Source organism: Peromyscus leucopus, chromosome 20 (genome assembly GCF_004664715.2).
Source record: "Peromyscus leucopus breed LL Stock chromosome 20, UCI_PerLeu_2.1, whole genome shotgun sequence".
Taxonomy (NCBI): domain Eukaryota; kingdom Metazoa; phylum Chordata; class Mammalia; order Rodentia; family Cricetidae; genus Peromyscus; species Peromyscus leucopus.
Genome location: NC_051080.1, coordinates 45,526,372 through 45,540,939, shown reverse-complemented (window position 1 = coordinate 45,540,939; position 14,568 = coordinate 45,526,372). Strand labels below are relative to the sequence as shown.

The 14,568-nt window shown below is 40.5% G+C and overlaps 1 protein-coding gene across 4 annotated transcripts in view; it reads left to right on the top strand.

The window, feature by feature from the left end:
* Window positions 1-14,568, top strand: part of Ubr5 (ubiquitin protein ligase E3 component n-recognin 5) — a 119,301-nt gene that overhangs the window by 92,743 nt on the left and 11,990 nt on the right. For all 4 annotated transcript variants that reach the window (XM_028857191.2, XM_028857193.2, XM_028857194.2 and 1 more), the window contains exons 40-49: window positions 158-369; window positions 3,545-3,775; window positions 4,375-4,448; window positions 5,854-6,026; window positions 6,109-6,222; window positions 7,131-7,351; window positions 8,561-8,681; window positions 8,786-8,884; window positions 11,708-11,951; window positions 14,146-14,257. In XM_028857191.2, the coding sequence (XP_028713024.1) occupies window positions 158-369; window positions 3,545-3,775; window positions 4,375-4,448; window positions 5,854-6,026; window positions 6,109-6,222; window positions 7,131-7,351; window positions 8,561-8,681; window positions 8,786-8,884; window positions 11,708-11,951; window positions 14,146-14,257 (1,601 nt within the window). The remainder of the gene's footprint in view (window positions 1-157; window positions 370-3,544; window positions 3,776-4,374; window positions 4,449-5,853; window positions 6,027-6,108; window positions 6,223-7,130; window positions 7,352-8,560; window positions 8,682-8,785; window positions 8,885-11,707; window positions 11,952-14,145; window positions 14,258-14,568) is intronic.

Below are 14,568 nucleotides of genomic sequence, written 5' to 3'. Positions count from 1 at the left end.
AACCAGGCAAAGTTGCTTCTTACAGTGTTTTGCCCATCAATTAGGAGAATTTCAACATAATGGGAATGTTACAAATGCTTAAATGTTGACATACTATTGCTGTATCAAATTTAGCTTTGTTTGGATAGTTTTGACTATTTTAGTTTGATCTTCATAGAACTATGTAGAAGAAAAGCTTATTCCCACGTGGAACTGGATGGTCAGTATTATGGATTCTACTGAAGCTCAATTACGTTATGGTTCTGCATTAGCATCTGCTGGTGATCCAGGACATCCAAATCATCCCCTTCATGCCTCTCAGAATTCAGCTCGAAGAGAGAGGATGACTGCACGAGAAGAGGCCAGTTTAAGGACTCTTGAAGGCAGACGGTAGGAAATTCTCCATGTGCATCTGTGTGTTGAGTCGGCCCCTAAGGCCTAGGTTAGAGCTGTTTGATTGTTGTTCCATTTGACCTCGTCTTTTTGTAAATGAGAACTGTCTTACGTTACTGATTTTTGATAGACAGTTGAAGCAAAATACTTTTTAGCCAGGTTATTATTATTTTTTAAAATCCATTCATGTCATCATAGGAATCTATTCTTAAAAACTATTGTTAGCCTATGTCCTTATTTCCAAATGTTCTGTTTGTTTCTCTGCCTCTTTATAAGGCATATATTTCTGGAAACACTTGTTTTTTACTAGGACTGAGCATGAATGGAATTTGTACTTAAAGAAAGTGAGTGTGGTTGTCAATGCTATGCTTTACTTTTACAACATACATACCCCCCCATCCAGTTAAATCTAAAGTATCTTTGTCTTTATTATGCATTTCCTGTTCAGTTATAAAGTAGCACTTTTCAGGACTAGGAATCAGCCCGACATTGAAGTCAAGAGGAATAGCTGTGCCATCTAGTGGAAATGACGGGTCTGCAATCAGTCTGCGGATTCCTGGCAGTCAAAAGAGTGAGAGAGGCCAGAGGTCTGGGGGACTGTTAAGAGAGGAAGAGACGCAGGAAAACATGGTTGAAACAGGAGTGGGGTGGGGTGGGGCGGGGCAAGATTTATATTTTATACTTGATTCTAAGATAAGGAAATTGAAAATAATTTAATAGGAAAATTAGAAAAATTTAGGAATAGAATTCAGATACTTACCTTTGAACATTTGGGAGTTGGGAACACATTTATTGGATGGGCTGGTTGATAGAGCTATCTGCACTAGAGAGAAAGATTTGGCAGGCAGCAGTTTTTCTGTTCTAGGAGTTCTGCTCCACAGAAGGACAAGTTGTTTGCCTTTCTCGGGCTTCAGTCAGTTGCTCTAAAATGACAGTTTTCTGTGACTGAAGAGAGCTTAGTGACGAACAACAGGTGTTTTGCAGAGATCCTGGGTTTAGTTCCTAGCTCACACGTGGCAGCTTACAAATCATCTGTAACTCTAGTTCCAGGAGATCAGACACCCTCTTCCGACCTCCTGGGCAGTGTGCCCACCCACGTACACAGTCTATAGTCAGGCAAACACTCATATATATAAAGTACTCTTAAAACAAACACAGGATTCTAATGTGAGCATCTTCTGCCCTTTCCCAGCCTTGATCATTATAATCATGTAGTATGTATATAATTTACTCTTTCAAAGTGTATGATTTATTGACTCACTACAAATTTGGAACATTTTCATCATCTCCTTAGGAAATCTTACACACCTTAGTGGTCATTCCTATCCTGTTTCTATCTATAGATTCTGAACATATTATATAAATAAAATCATATAATACATGGTCTTTTAGGACTGGCTTCTGTCACTTAACACAATGGCTTTTTGGCTCAACCATGTTTAACATGTGTCAGTAACTCAAAAATGTTCTGACAGTTGGTTAAAAATGTTAATCATTCACCAACTGGCATTTGGAGTATTACTACCTTTCCACTGTTGTGCATGATATTGCACATTTCCATAAAGGTTTTGTGTGGACAAGTAGTTTGGTATTTTACCTAGTTGTAAAATTGCTAGGTCATATGGTAATGGTAAATGTTTAACATCTGAGACACTATCAGACTTTTCCTAAAAGGGAAATCCTCTGAATAGCAGCATCTGAGAGAGCTTTAGTTTCTCTCTATCCTTCCCTTCCCCGCCCCCCTTTCTGGCCTAAATGGAACTGTGCAGCAGAGGACGGCCTTGAACTTGTGCTCTTCCAGCCTCTACCTCGAATGTGCTAGGTCTAGATCACTCAGACCCTGGTTATCATTTTCTCTGTATCTTTTTGATTGTAGTTACTCTGGTGGGTGTGATGTAGCATTGAACTTGGAATCCTCCTGCGAGGGGTGGGGACACTTCAGATTACACATCATTGTGTTGATTTCTGGTGATGCTGGAGTATTTAAATGTGCTCTTTGGTAGTTTTCCCTTTGTCTGCATAGCTCTTTGCACAGCTGTAAATTAGCTCTTTTAGTTTTTATTTAGTTATGAGTTTATATGTTTTGGGTAAGAATTCCTTATCAAGCAGTCTATTCAAAGATTCTTATCCCTCCTCACTTTTTTGTTTTTAAATGTGTATGTGCGTGAGTAAATGTCACTTCTTGCATTGATAGAGGGTACCAGATCTTTTGGAGATGGAGTTAATGGCAGTTTGTGTTGCCTTCCTATGCATTTGAAGATAAAAATTTGCTCATGTAGCAGCCTGGTGTCAATCACATTTGCTAGATAGCCCTGACCTACTTCACGCTCCATCCTTGAGCCTCCCATATCCTATTCCCAACATTGGATGTTATTTTTAGGCCGTGTCTCAGTGTGCTTTTCTATCGCTGAGATAAAACACCATGACCATGTGTTAGCGAGGATCTTACAGCTGATGGAGCCCAGTATCCAGGGAAGCCAGGGTAGGCACTCAGAGCAGGAACCAGGAGGCAGGAACCTGATACAGAAGCCTTGGGAGGAGAGTGCTGCTTACTGGCTTGCTTATGGCTTGCTCAGTCTGCTCTCTTATAGCACCTTGGGGTGGCACAGTGCACAGTGTGCTGGACCCTCCCACATCAAACAGAGGTGAGGAAACTACTCCACAAGCTTACACATAGGCTAATCTGATGGGGCTGTTTTGATGAGTCTTTGTTCCTAAATGGCTGGCGTATGTCAAGTTGACACAAAAACTAGCCACCACAGGTAGTGCTTCTTGATGAGTGCCAGAAACGCCAGCAGCGGCCTTAGCTGACAACTTGTTAGAAATGCAAATCCAGACCTAGTAAGACTGGTAGTTAGGGACCCTGAAGTGTAGGGCTATAAATCATAAACCTTCAAATTCTCTATTTTCTTTTTATGATTTATTTAACTTTATGTTTGAGTGTTTTACACATGTGCAGTACCCAGGGAAGCAATAAGAGGGTATCAGAGCCCCCTGGAAATGGAGTTATGGGTGGTTGTGAGTCACTGTGTGGATGATAGGAACTGAACCTAGGTCCTCTGCAAGAGTAGCAAGTGCTCTTAACTGATGAGCCCTCTCAAGTTTTCATATGTGTAAGAGTTCATATTTGTGGGTTTTGTAAACATCTTTTGTTGTTGTTGTTGTCCTATAGACGTGCCACATTGCTTAGTGCCCGCCAAGGGATGATGTCTGCTCGTGGAGATTTTCTCAATTACGCTCTTTCTTTAATGAGATCTCATAATGATGAGCATTCGGATGTTCTTCCTGTGTTGGATGTGTGTTCATTGAAACATGTGGCGTATGTTTTCCAAGCCCTCATATATTGGATTAAAGCAATGAATCAACAGACAACATTGGACACCCCTCAACTGGAACGCAAAAGGTATGCTCATACTTTCCTTGAGTCTTGTTTGAGAACTACTTATTTGGTGTGGTCTCTAAGTTTGGATTAAGGAGATCAGCACTGCAAAAGAGAACAAAGATATTTTATGTAGGAAAGAAACCTCTGTCTAACTGTTCTGTTATTATTTCCCACTTAAGATAAAAACCCAAGAATCCAGTTAAATTTATTTGGTGAGATCTTGTCATATTTTGGATGAGAGTTTATGTAGACACTCAGTATTTAGTGATTTTTATTTATTTACTTATTTATTTTGCCTTTTGTTGAGCCTGTCTTGTTAGGCAGATCATTTTACAATTTCCCATTATCTGAAATGATATAGTAGTGTTAGGTGTGAGTTAGATTCCAGGGTGAGGTGTCAGATGGTAAAGGTGTTTGCCTAACCACTCGAGAGAGACCCAACTCCTGCAGATTGTTCTCTGACGTCCGTGTGTATGCCGTGACAGACACACTTACACAAACACACACCTGAATCAGGGACAGAGTGACATTTCTGATGTCTTCCTTGCGCTCTCCTTCGCCTCTGCTCTTTCCTATCATACAAATTCGTAATCTAAATGACTGACTTTGTTCTTTTTAAGGACACGAGAACTTTTGGAACTGGGTATTGATAATGAAGATTCAGAACATGAAAACGATGATGACACCAATCAAAGTTAGTGCACAGAAACTCTCCTGGTGTTCTTTAAGAGATACCCGCCTCAGTGTTTCCCTCCAGCTTTTCAACTGCATTAGTTTCGGTCTGGGTGGGGATTTCTCTTTTCTTCTCTGTCACATTTACCTTCTCTGTCGTTCTTACACGTCCTTGTATTATACATTTCATAATTCAGACTGAATTAATGGGGATTTTCCAGTAGTCCTTCCGTACTTTTCTTTTAGAATTTCCCTTTTTCATTTCTCTTAGTTTATATTTACTATTGCTTTAAGTCTTAGGAAATGTTAATTCCTTCTTTATTAATATTGATGTAAAATAGATAGAGTTAGGAAAATGTAAATTAATCTTGAGAATAGAAACTAAGAGAAGTTTAATTTTTAATGCCACAAAACTGGAGGATCTTGTAGGACAGTGATTCTCAACCTGCCTGCAGGTCATGACCTCTTTGGGAATTGAATGATCTTTTCACAGGGCTTGCCCAAGACCATTGGAAAACCCAGATATTAACATTACGATTTATAACAGTAGCAAAATTACAGTTATAAAGTAGCAATGAAAATAATGTTATAGCTGGGGCTCACCACAGCACAAGGAACTGTATTAAAGGATCGCACCGTTAGGAAGGTTGAGAAACCACTGTTACAGAGTCAACTTGTAGGTTTCTATTATTTTAGTTGGGAGTTAAAGATTAAAAATGAATAGTCCAGTTTCCTGTTTTATTATTGCCAGCTAATACTTTTATTAGCTTAGGGAGAGACAGCTGGTCTGGGTTGGGTTTTTGGTTTTTTTCTTTCTCCTTTTGAAAGTCCAGCCATAAACCACCATTTCCACAGCCTTAGTAGGCACTGCCAAAGTTTGGTTCCATTCAGAAGTGCTGCTAGCGGGCTGACTTACTGGGCACGCTTTCAGTGTGGTCAGCAAATAGTCCAAGTTCAGCCTCTCTTCGTCTTCTTGGCTGTCACCAGGGTGCGTCCTGAATATGCCGAGAAACTAGCTGTGGTTTGGCTTCCTTCTCTGGATCTAAAGAGAGGGTGTAAGAAGCCTGTTGAGTATAGATAGAGTGGGAGTTTTCGTTACGGCTTTTATTCTTGGATTTTTATTGTTGTGTGATGTTTAATGCATTCAGTTATTTTGGATTGTCACTTTAAAAAATTCAGCAGAAGCTAGGTATGCCATAGGCATTTAATGTCAATACTGAGGTAAGTGGAGACAGATCAGCCTGGTCTACATAGTGAGTTCTAGGACAGCCAAGGCTGTTACACAGTGAGACCCTGTTTCCAATCCAGTTCTTAACTTGCTTTCGTATATAACATTTTATAAGAGATACCAAGCATTTTGGATTGAACAACGTAATTTTCTGTTACCCTTTGTAATTACTAATTTTGTTATTATTTTTAATGTTTAGGTGCTACTTTGAATGATAAGGATGACGAATCTCTTCCTGCAGAAACTGGCCAAAACCACCCTTTTTTCCGACGCTCAGACTCGATGACATTCCTTGGATGTATACCCCCAAATCCATTTGAAGTGCCTCTGGCTGAAGCCATACCCTTGGCTGATCAGCCACATCTGTTGCAGGTGAACTAACAGGTCTAATGTTCCTTTTTAGCTGATTTTGAAGTGTTCAATCTAACTATAATATGTCTTGTTAAAATTCCAGCCAAATGCTAGAAAGGAAGATCTATTTGGCCGTCCAAGTCAGGGTCTTTATTCCTCATCTTCCGGTAGTGGGAAATGCTTAGTGGAAGTTACAATGGACAGAAATTGCCTTGAGGTAAGATAGTAAAAGTTTATAGTCTGTTTGTTAGTTAGCACTTTTCCTAGCATCCAGGTTTGAAGAGATGCTTTAGTTGAGAATATTTCTTTTCCCCCAGTGGAAGTGCCAGAAGTTCCTCTTCTTACAGTATAATAGAACTGTTCCTTTCATTGACTTACAGTGTCAACTCATCTCAAACATCACATCGCCTTCTTTGTGTGCTTACTGTGTTCCTCCACAGCGTTGGTGATGTACGCTGTTGAAAACTTGGGTTTCCAAAATATTTACTATATACGAGCATATGTAATTTTAGCTTCAGATTTCCCTTGATGTGCTGAGCTACTTGAATCAAGAATAAAGATTAATAAGGAAGCATTAGTAATGACACTCAGTAATTCTATCTTTTGGGTACTGTCTAAGGAAACATTTATGTAAGAAATACGGCTTGAGGAGATTATAAATGTCAAGGGTAAATGTCAGTTATCACACAAAAAATACGTGCCAGACTTAGCTTTCAGATATATATGTCTGATTTGAGAGGTAAAATTATATTCCGCTGTTTTTCTAGGAAAAAAAAAATAGTGTCATGTTTAAAGTCAGCATAAGAGAAATATAGCTGAATAGATTTTTATAATTAAGTGGTAAAGGGGAATGTAGTACTAAAATTATTGAACATGTGTAGGAGATTAAGTACCAGAGGGATTACAAAACATTGCTTTGAAGATTCTCTGCGGCTGCTCTGGTGAGTGCACTGGAATTTGTGGTCATCTGGAGGATGCAGGCTGACAAGAACAGACTGCATTTGGTGGTAGACCCTCTAGAAAGGGAACATGTTAACAAATATGTGATTTCTGTGGAGCTCTATTGAAGTTGAAAACATCTTCTTTTCTTCTTAATGTGTAACTTTTAAACCTAAAATTGCATAGGTTCTTCCAACTAAAATGTCTTATGCTGCCAATCTAAAAAATGTAATGAACATGCAAAACCGGCAAAAGAAAGAAGGGGAAGAACAGAGTGCGCTGGCTGAAGAAGCTGAGAGTTCAAAGCCAGGGCCGTCTGCTCATGATGTTGCCGCCCAGTTAAAAAGCAGTTTACTAGCAGAGATCGGACTCACTGAAAGTGAAGGGCCACCCCTTACATCATTCAGGTATGGCTAAATGAAGTAATGCACCTGTTACTGTTACACTTTTAATTCTTACTAGAGATTTCACATTTTGTAAATTTGTATATATAAGTATTATAATTTTTGTTACTCTTCTGTGATTTCCTAATTTACGATCAGATAGTTAAATATTGCTGAATTTTCTGGACTTTATGACTTCTTAAAAATTGATCTTTTTCCTTTATTGAGTTTTCAAGATGCTACTTTTCTTATGTTTAATACTGTCTTAAAACTTCTCAATTACAGACTTGTTATCAGCAGTTTAGATAAGGGAAATACTAGAAAGAATAGAATTTTCAGGATTTGTGACTCATGTTTAATTTTGGTTCACAAATAGTATCTTTGACAGAGGAATGTTTTTGTTTATTAATAAGTTACTAGCATATACTGTTGCTTAGTGTTGGTAGTCAAGGGGTTTGCTGACTCTTGTTTATGCCTTAGTTTTTGGCTAGAAGTATGAGATAATATTTTTGCTTACAAGTTAATGAGCTAGTTAATGAAACAAGGGTATGCTTAGGAGTTCTAGTGGATGAACAAGATACACTGTGTGGACACTGTCTCCCAACCATAAAGGCTCTGGGGTAATCTCTATACTACAATAGCCTAGATTTAGATAATATGACAAGATAGTTAGAACATGTAGACCAGGTTGGAGAAAAGAATTAGAGGTCTGAAGACCAGTTAGTAGTAGTTCCAGCTGGTGAGGAAAGAGGGAGTTAAGGTTAGCAAATTAACTTTATGGATGGAAAGAAAATCACATCAGAGGAAGGTGGACTGTGTCACTTGGGAGGAACAGAAGTGGGAAAAATGTACTTTACGTCTGTGCAGTGGGGAAATGGATGGTACTGGTGGATAGAAATTACTAGAAAATAGTGTTGTCATGAAGCCATGGTCAATTTTGCCTGTGTTGGGCTCTGATTAAGATCACTTACAAAGATAACAAATGAAAGTTCTAGAGGGTATTGAAGTGGAGATGGCCATTTGACTCTGAGGAGAGGAGGTAAATGAGATGGAAGTTGAGGGTGGGAGATGCCTTGATGGTGTGACCTGGACACCTCAGGAGCATGCAGCCGTGGGAAGGCTCTTCATGAAAGAGCCTGTGAGAATGTTAAAAGACCGAGAAAGGCAGGCACTGCTGTTGACCAGCGTGGCATCTGGGGAGTTGACTGCTTTCTCCCCGTCTCCCTTCTCCAGGCCGCAGTGCAGTTTCATGGGGATGCTCATCTCTCATGACATGTTGCTGGGACGTTGGCGCCTGTCTTTAGAGCTGTTTGGCAGAGTGTTCATGGAAGATGTTGGAGCAGAGCCTGGATCAGTGTGTATTTTGTGTACTTGAATTCTATTCTGCGTGATAAGAACATGTTTCAGTGAATAATGTTTTGTTTTGTTTTGTTTTGTTTTTTCTTATTTTACTTTAAGATCTTAACTGAACTGGGTGGTTTTGAGGTAAAAGAATCAAAGTTCCGTAGAGAAATGGAAAAACTGAGAAACCAGCAATCAAGAGATTTATCACTAGAGGTAAAGGTATTTAGATTGTCTCATATCTATATCTCATATCTCACAACTTTTATTTTGTTGTTGTTTTGGTTTGGTTTGATTTGGTTAAATATTTCTTTTTTCAATTTAAAAAAAATTTTTTTTTTATTCATTCTACATACCAACCACAGATCCCCCTCTTTTCCCTCCTCCAAAAGGGTAAGTCCTCCCCTAAGGGGACAGCAAAGCCTGGCACATTCAGTTGAGGCAGGACCAAGCCCCTTCTCTCTGCATCAGGGCTGAGCAAGGCGTCTGACCATAGGTAATGGGATCTAGAAAGCCAGCTCATGTACCAGGGATAGATCCTGATGCCACTGCCAGGCGCCCCTCAGACAGACCCAGCTACACAAGTGTCCCGTAGGCAGAGGGCCTAGTCAGTCCCATGCAGATACCATAGCATCAGTCTAAAGTTCGTGAGTTCCTGTGCGCTTCGTTCAGTACTTCACAACTTTTGAAACACATAGATAATAAATATTGCTCAAGGTTATGTGCTTATAATTAAAATTTTAAAGAAATGATTACAAAATTTAGATCAGTAATTTTTTTTGGGGGGCGGCAGTCATTGGGAATTTGTTTCCTAGCATCCTTTATAGATGGAGCTTTTTTCTTTTTTCTTTTTTTCTTTTTTTTGTAAGAAAGTTTTGGACTGAAGAGATGGTTCAGTTGGTAAGGTGTTGGTCATACAGGTATGAGGACCTGGACCCACTTAGGAAGCCAAGTGTGGTGGCATGTACCATAACCTTGGACCCTAGCACTGGGCGTTAGAGACAGAGTCCTTGGTCACCTAGTCTTGTTGACATCAGTGAGAGCCTCATCTCAAAAAAATAAGGTAGAAAATGATAGAAGAATAAACCCAATGTCAACCTCTGGCCTTCACGTTTGCATGGGCAAGCATACCTGTACACGCGTATGCACGCACACACACATTTCATTACATAAACATGAGCTAAAAAATTCCTGGTATGTTGAATTCCATATTGATGCTTAATTTGTTTGTTCCCTCTCTATTTTTATGTCTTTTTAATATTATCTATAGTAGCCTTTCTCGTTACCTTCCAGTGTGTCTTAGGAATTTCCTGCCACAGGCCTTACATTGGCCATTTCTTTAAGAAATTATATTTAAGGTTAAAAATAGGCTCTGATCTGAGGTTACATATTCTAATGGGTTGGTTGTTATTTCTAGGCCTTTAAGAAATTACTGTGAAATTCATACTGAGACTTTGAATTCAGATTGGAGATATCCTTCCTTCCATACTGAATACACAGCTGCTCACCATTGGTGGGTTGTTTGTGTGTACCCCACAGTTAGTTTGCAGCAGTCTTGGAATTACAACCTCACTACTAACACCAGTAAAAGGTTTCTTTTTGTTGTTTTGTATCACCTAAGGTCTAGGACTCCCTGTGTAGCCCAGGCTGGCTTTAACCTTCTGGTAATTCTCCTGCCTCTGGGGTTATACAGGCATGATCCACCACACCTGGTTTAAAATGATTATTGATAGTAACTTAAGGTTAATTTGTAGCTTTATTGTCTATAGATAATATCCAAGTGCAAATGCTTGATTCTTTGTCATTTTACTGTCAGAATTTTTATAAGAAGTGATATCTACATGTAGTTTTAATTTGAATTTCTTACTTTAAGGAAAATTAAACCTTTCATGCATTTAGGATCTTTGTTTTCTTAGGATATTTTTTTAATGAATTCTTGGTGAATTTTTGCCCATTTTTAGTATAAATTTACTTTTTTTTTTTTTCAAATTAAAAACATTTTTTTTTCAGATGGGTATGGTGGCACATGCCTTTAATTTCAGCACTGGAGAGGCAGAGGCAGGTGGATCTCTGAGTTCGAGGCCAGCCTGGGCTACAGAGTCAGTGCCAGGCCAGCCAGGGCCACACAATGAAGCCTTCCCTTTACACAAAGAAACAGTAAAGTCAAGCTCTTTTAAAGATCCGTGTTTAAACACGTATTTCTCGGTGTGTGGTACCGGCCAGAGCGGGTGCAGAGCTGCTGCCAGCTCCTCCTCCTGTCGTGGCTCTTCAGGGACTGGACTTGGGTTGTTAGGGTGGTGCCTGTAGAAGCTGGTTATCAGTGCCTTTAGGTGATGTGTCCTCAGGGCACGAGTATGTCTGTGTGCTGGAGTCTGCAAGTATTGTTTGCTCCAGCATGTCATTTTTCACACTTACATTTTCCGTCACTGAGGGAGTTATGTGTGTTGGGGCTTCAGTAGTGTAGGAAGTTCGTTATTCTGAGGCCCTCCTATAGAATATATTCCAGGCTACCCTGGATTACATACCAAGGCATCTCAAAAGAGACAAAGTTCACACCTCTGATCCATTTGGAATTTATTCTTGTGTAACAAATGAATAGGATTGACGTTCTCTGGTGGATCTTTGTTTTTCATTTATTTATGTATTTGCTTGTTTAGTTTGTTTTTCTGAGGCAGTGTTTTTCTGTGTAGCCCTGGCTGCCCTAGAACTAGTTCTGTAGACCAGGCTGGCCTTGAACTCCCAGGGATCCGACTGCCTCTGCCTCCTGAGTGCTGAGATTAAAGGCATGTACCACCATGCCCCCAGCTTCTGGTGGCTCTTTGAAAGAATGGCTTTAAACTGAGTTAAATTCCATTAGCCTGATTTAATGCAGGACAGTCTTTGCTTTGGAAAGATGCATATGTAGAGTATAAAAGCTCCCGAGCCCTCAGATGTCTTTGTCGTATTTAAACTAGCAAGGGAAAGTTGAGGGTGTAGTTGGAGGTAGAAAGCCCCGTGGTTGCAGCCCCAATTGACTGACTATTTGGTGCACTTGAACAGGTTGACCGGGATCGGGATCTTCTCATTCAGCAGACCATGAGGCAGCTCAACAACCATTTCGGCCGAAGATGTGCCACCACACCGATGGCTGTCCACAGAGTCAAGGTCACCTTTAAGGATGAACCTGGAGAGGGCAGTGGCGTAGCACGGAGTTTCTACACAGCCATCGCACAAGCATTTTTATCAAATGAAAAATTGCCAAATCTAGACTGTATCCAGAATGCCAACAAAGGTACCCACACAAGTAAGTACTCTACAGATGTCAAGCATCGTAATTATTACTCTTGTTTGTCATAACAGTGGTAATCATGACCATGTATCTATACATTTTATAGAAATTTATTCGAGAGTATGATTTAGTGTTGACAAAACTGCTTGAATTGACAGTTTGCTTCTTACTGCAACATGCTCTTCAGTGTTTGTGATCACTAGCTTCTCACCTCAGTTGTTACCTGTTTGGAGGTGACAGGCTGTGAGCACTATACAAATCCAGGAAGGGAGTGGGAGTATTTCTCTTTCTTTCTTTCTTTCTTTCTTTCTTTCTTTCTTTCTTTCTTTCTTTCTTTCTTTCTTTCTTTCTTTCTTTCTTTCTTTCTTTCTTTCTTTCTTTCTTTCTTTCTTTCTTTCTTTCCTTCCCTCCCTCCCTCCCTCCCTCCCTCCCTCCCTCCCTCCCTCCCCCCCCCCTCTCTCTCTCTCTCTTTCTTTCTTTGGTTTTTCAAGACAGGGTTTCTCTGTGTAGTTTTACGCCTTTCCTGGAACTCACTGTGTAGCCCAGGCTGGCCTTGAACTCACAAGAGATCCGCCTGCCTCTGCCTCCCGAGTGCTGGGATTAAATGGTGTGTGACACCACCGCCAGGCAGTGGGAATATTTCTTTCACCCTTGTGTTGACAGCTACTTGAAGAGAAAACACAGTTCTCTAGGTAGGCTATTCTGAGTTTGAGTCACAAGTATGCTCTGATGCCATGAGGTAAAGAGCATGAGACCACGTGGAGACCAACTGTGTCACTATGCTTATTATTTTAATTTCAGCAGGATTTTTTCCTCTTTGAAGATAGGGCTTTAGTGTGATGCGCGGGGGAGGGGCTTGGTCCTGCCCCAACTTGGTATGCCAGGCTGTGTTGACTGCCCAAGGGAGGCCTTATCCCCTGTGAGGAGGAGGGGGTGTGGGGGAGGTGGGGGAAGCAGTAGAAGGGGAGGGTGGGGGAACAGGAGTTGGTATGTAAAATGAAAAAAAATTTAAATAAGAAAATAAATAAAAATAGGGCTTTATTAACATCTTGGAGCATTGCAACCTCATTACGAACCCAACACTTGGGGGTTAAACTCTGACCTAATTTTCCCTTGGTTCTTTCAAGCTTTGTGACCGTGACAAAAGCTGTAGGAGATGATGATGGGTAATGTGTGCCAAGCAGGGTCAGGAGATGGTCAGGCTTCTAAGTGGGTGGCTGGAGTAATGAGGCCGGAGGAGGTTCCTAATCATTTAGGCTGCATCTGTTACCTCATTGGGCATATCCATGGAGATTGACTGGGTTGCAGAAGCGATAACGGCTGAACAAATGGAGAGTTTGCCAGTCTTTAATCATCACTTTTACCATTTAGCTTCTGATAAAAAGTAGATAAATAGATTTGAATGGGGAGACTTGGAAAATCTTAACATTTGAGAACTCTCTTTATCAAACATTATTGAGAAGCCATCCTCAAGGGCAGGTGAGCTATATTAGCATAAAGGCTCTCGCTGCCAAGCCTGATGACCTGAGCCTGGTCCCCAGGGTCCTGTGCAGTGGCGTGTGCACACCATTTGTTGGGGTACAGCAAATTCACAGGTAGAATTTTTAAAAAGAATGAAAGAAAAAACCATGGTCAGGACTGAGCATTGGAATTTCATAATAGCTAATGTTCTGGCAGTCTATACTGTTCAGAGCCCAAAGCGGAGACTCCAGCAGGTGTTCACTCAGCAGCTCTGACTATGTGAGACACCTCAGCACTGTTATAATTAAGTCAGTCCAGCAGTAGTTGTTGCATATTATTTCATAGTTTGACATGACAAGGGGAGAATAGTTCACCAATGTTAACGTGAACTTGTATGACGAGCCGTGTACATTCTATACAACTATCAGGAACCTTCAAAAACCAAGGAGCTGTGAGAGAGGAGAATCTGAGTTCAAATCCCCAGCACATTAAAAACTGGGCGTAGTTTGCAGGGCTTATAACCATGTTGTGGGATGGCAAGTTTCAGTGAGAGAGTCTGCGTCAAAAACGTCAGCAGTAGACACATGTGAGGTCGTGCATGCGCACACAGCACACACCCCAGAGAGAGGTACTGGCAAGGAAATGATCTCCAGCAGCCTCCTGTTCGTGGTCTCATTTCAGCGCTGACTGAATGGAAAAGCTTGTTGTCTTTTGTCTTTATTGTAATGTCCTGCCTTTCATCTTGTAGGTTTAATGCAAAGATTGAGGAACCGAGGAGAGAGAGACCGGGAAAGAGAGAGAGAGAGAGAAATGAGGAGGAGTAGTGGCTTGCGAGCAGGATCTCGGAGAGACCGGGATAGGTACAGTGGATTTCAGTATTTACTCAATACGGGCATTTTAGATAAGTGGGATAGATAAAGGCTTGCAAATCAGTGTAAGATTTGGTGGTGGATGGAAAATGAAAGGGTCTGCTTTAGACTGCCTTTTTATTTATTCACTAAAGTTTGACATTTCAGTACAATTACTACTTTCCTAGTTTAGTTAATTGCGACAAACTATATTTTAATTTTCTCTTGTTGAAATGGGCTACATTTACTTTTGTTTAAAATTTCCAGGAATTATGGGTAGTCTCTTAGAGTCTGGTCCTGCTCCATTAAAATCAAATGATATG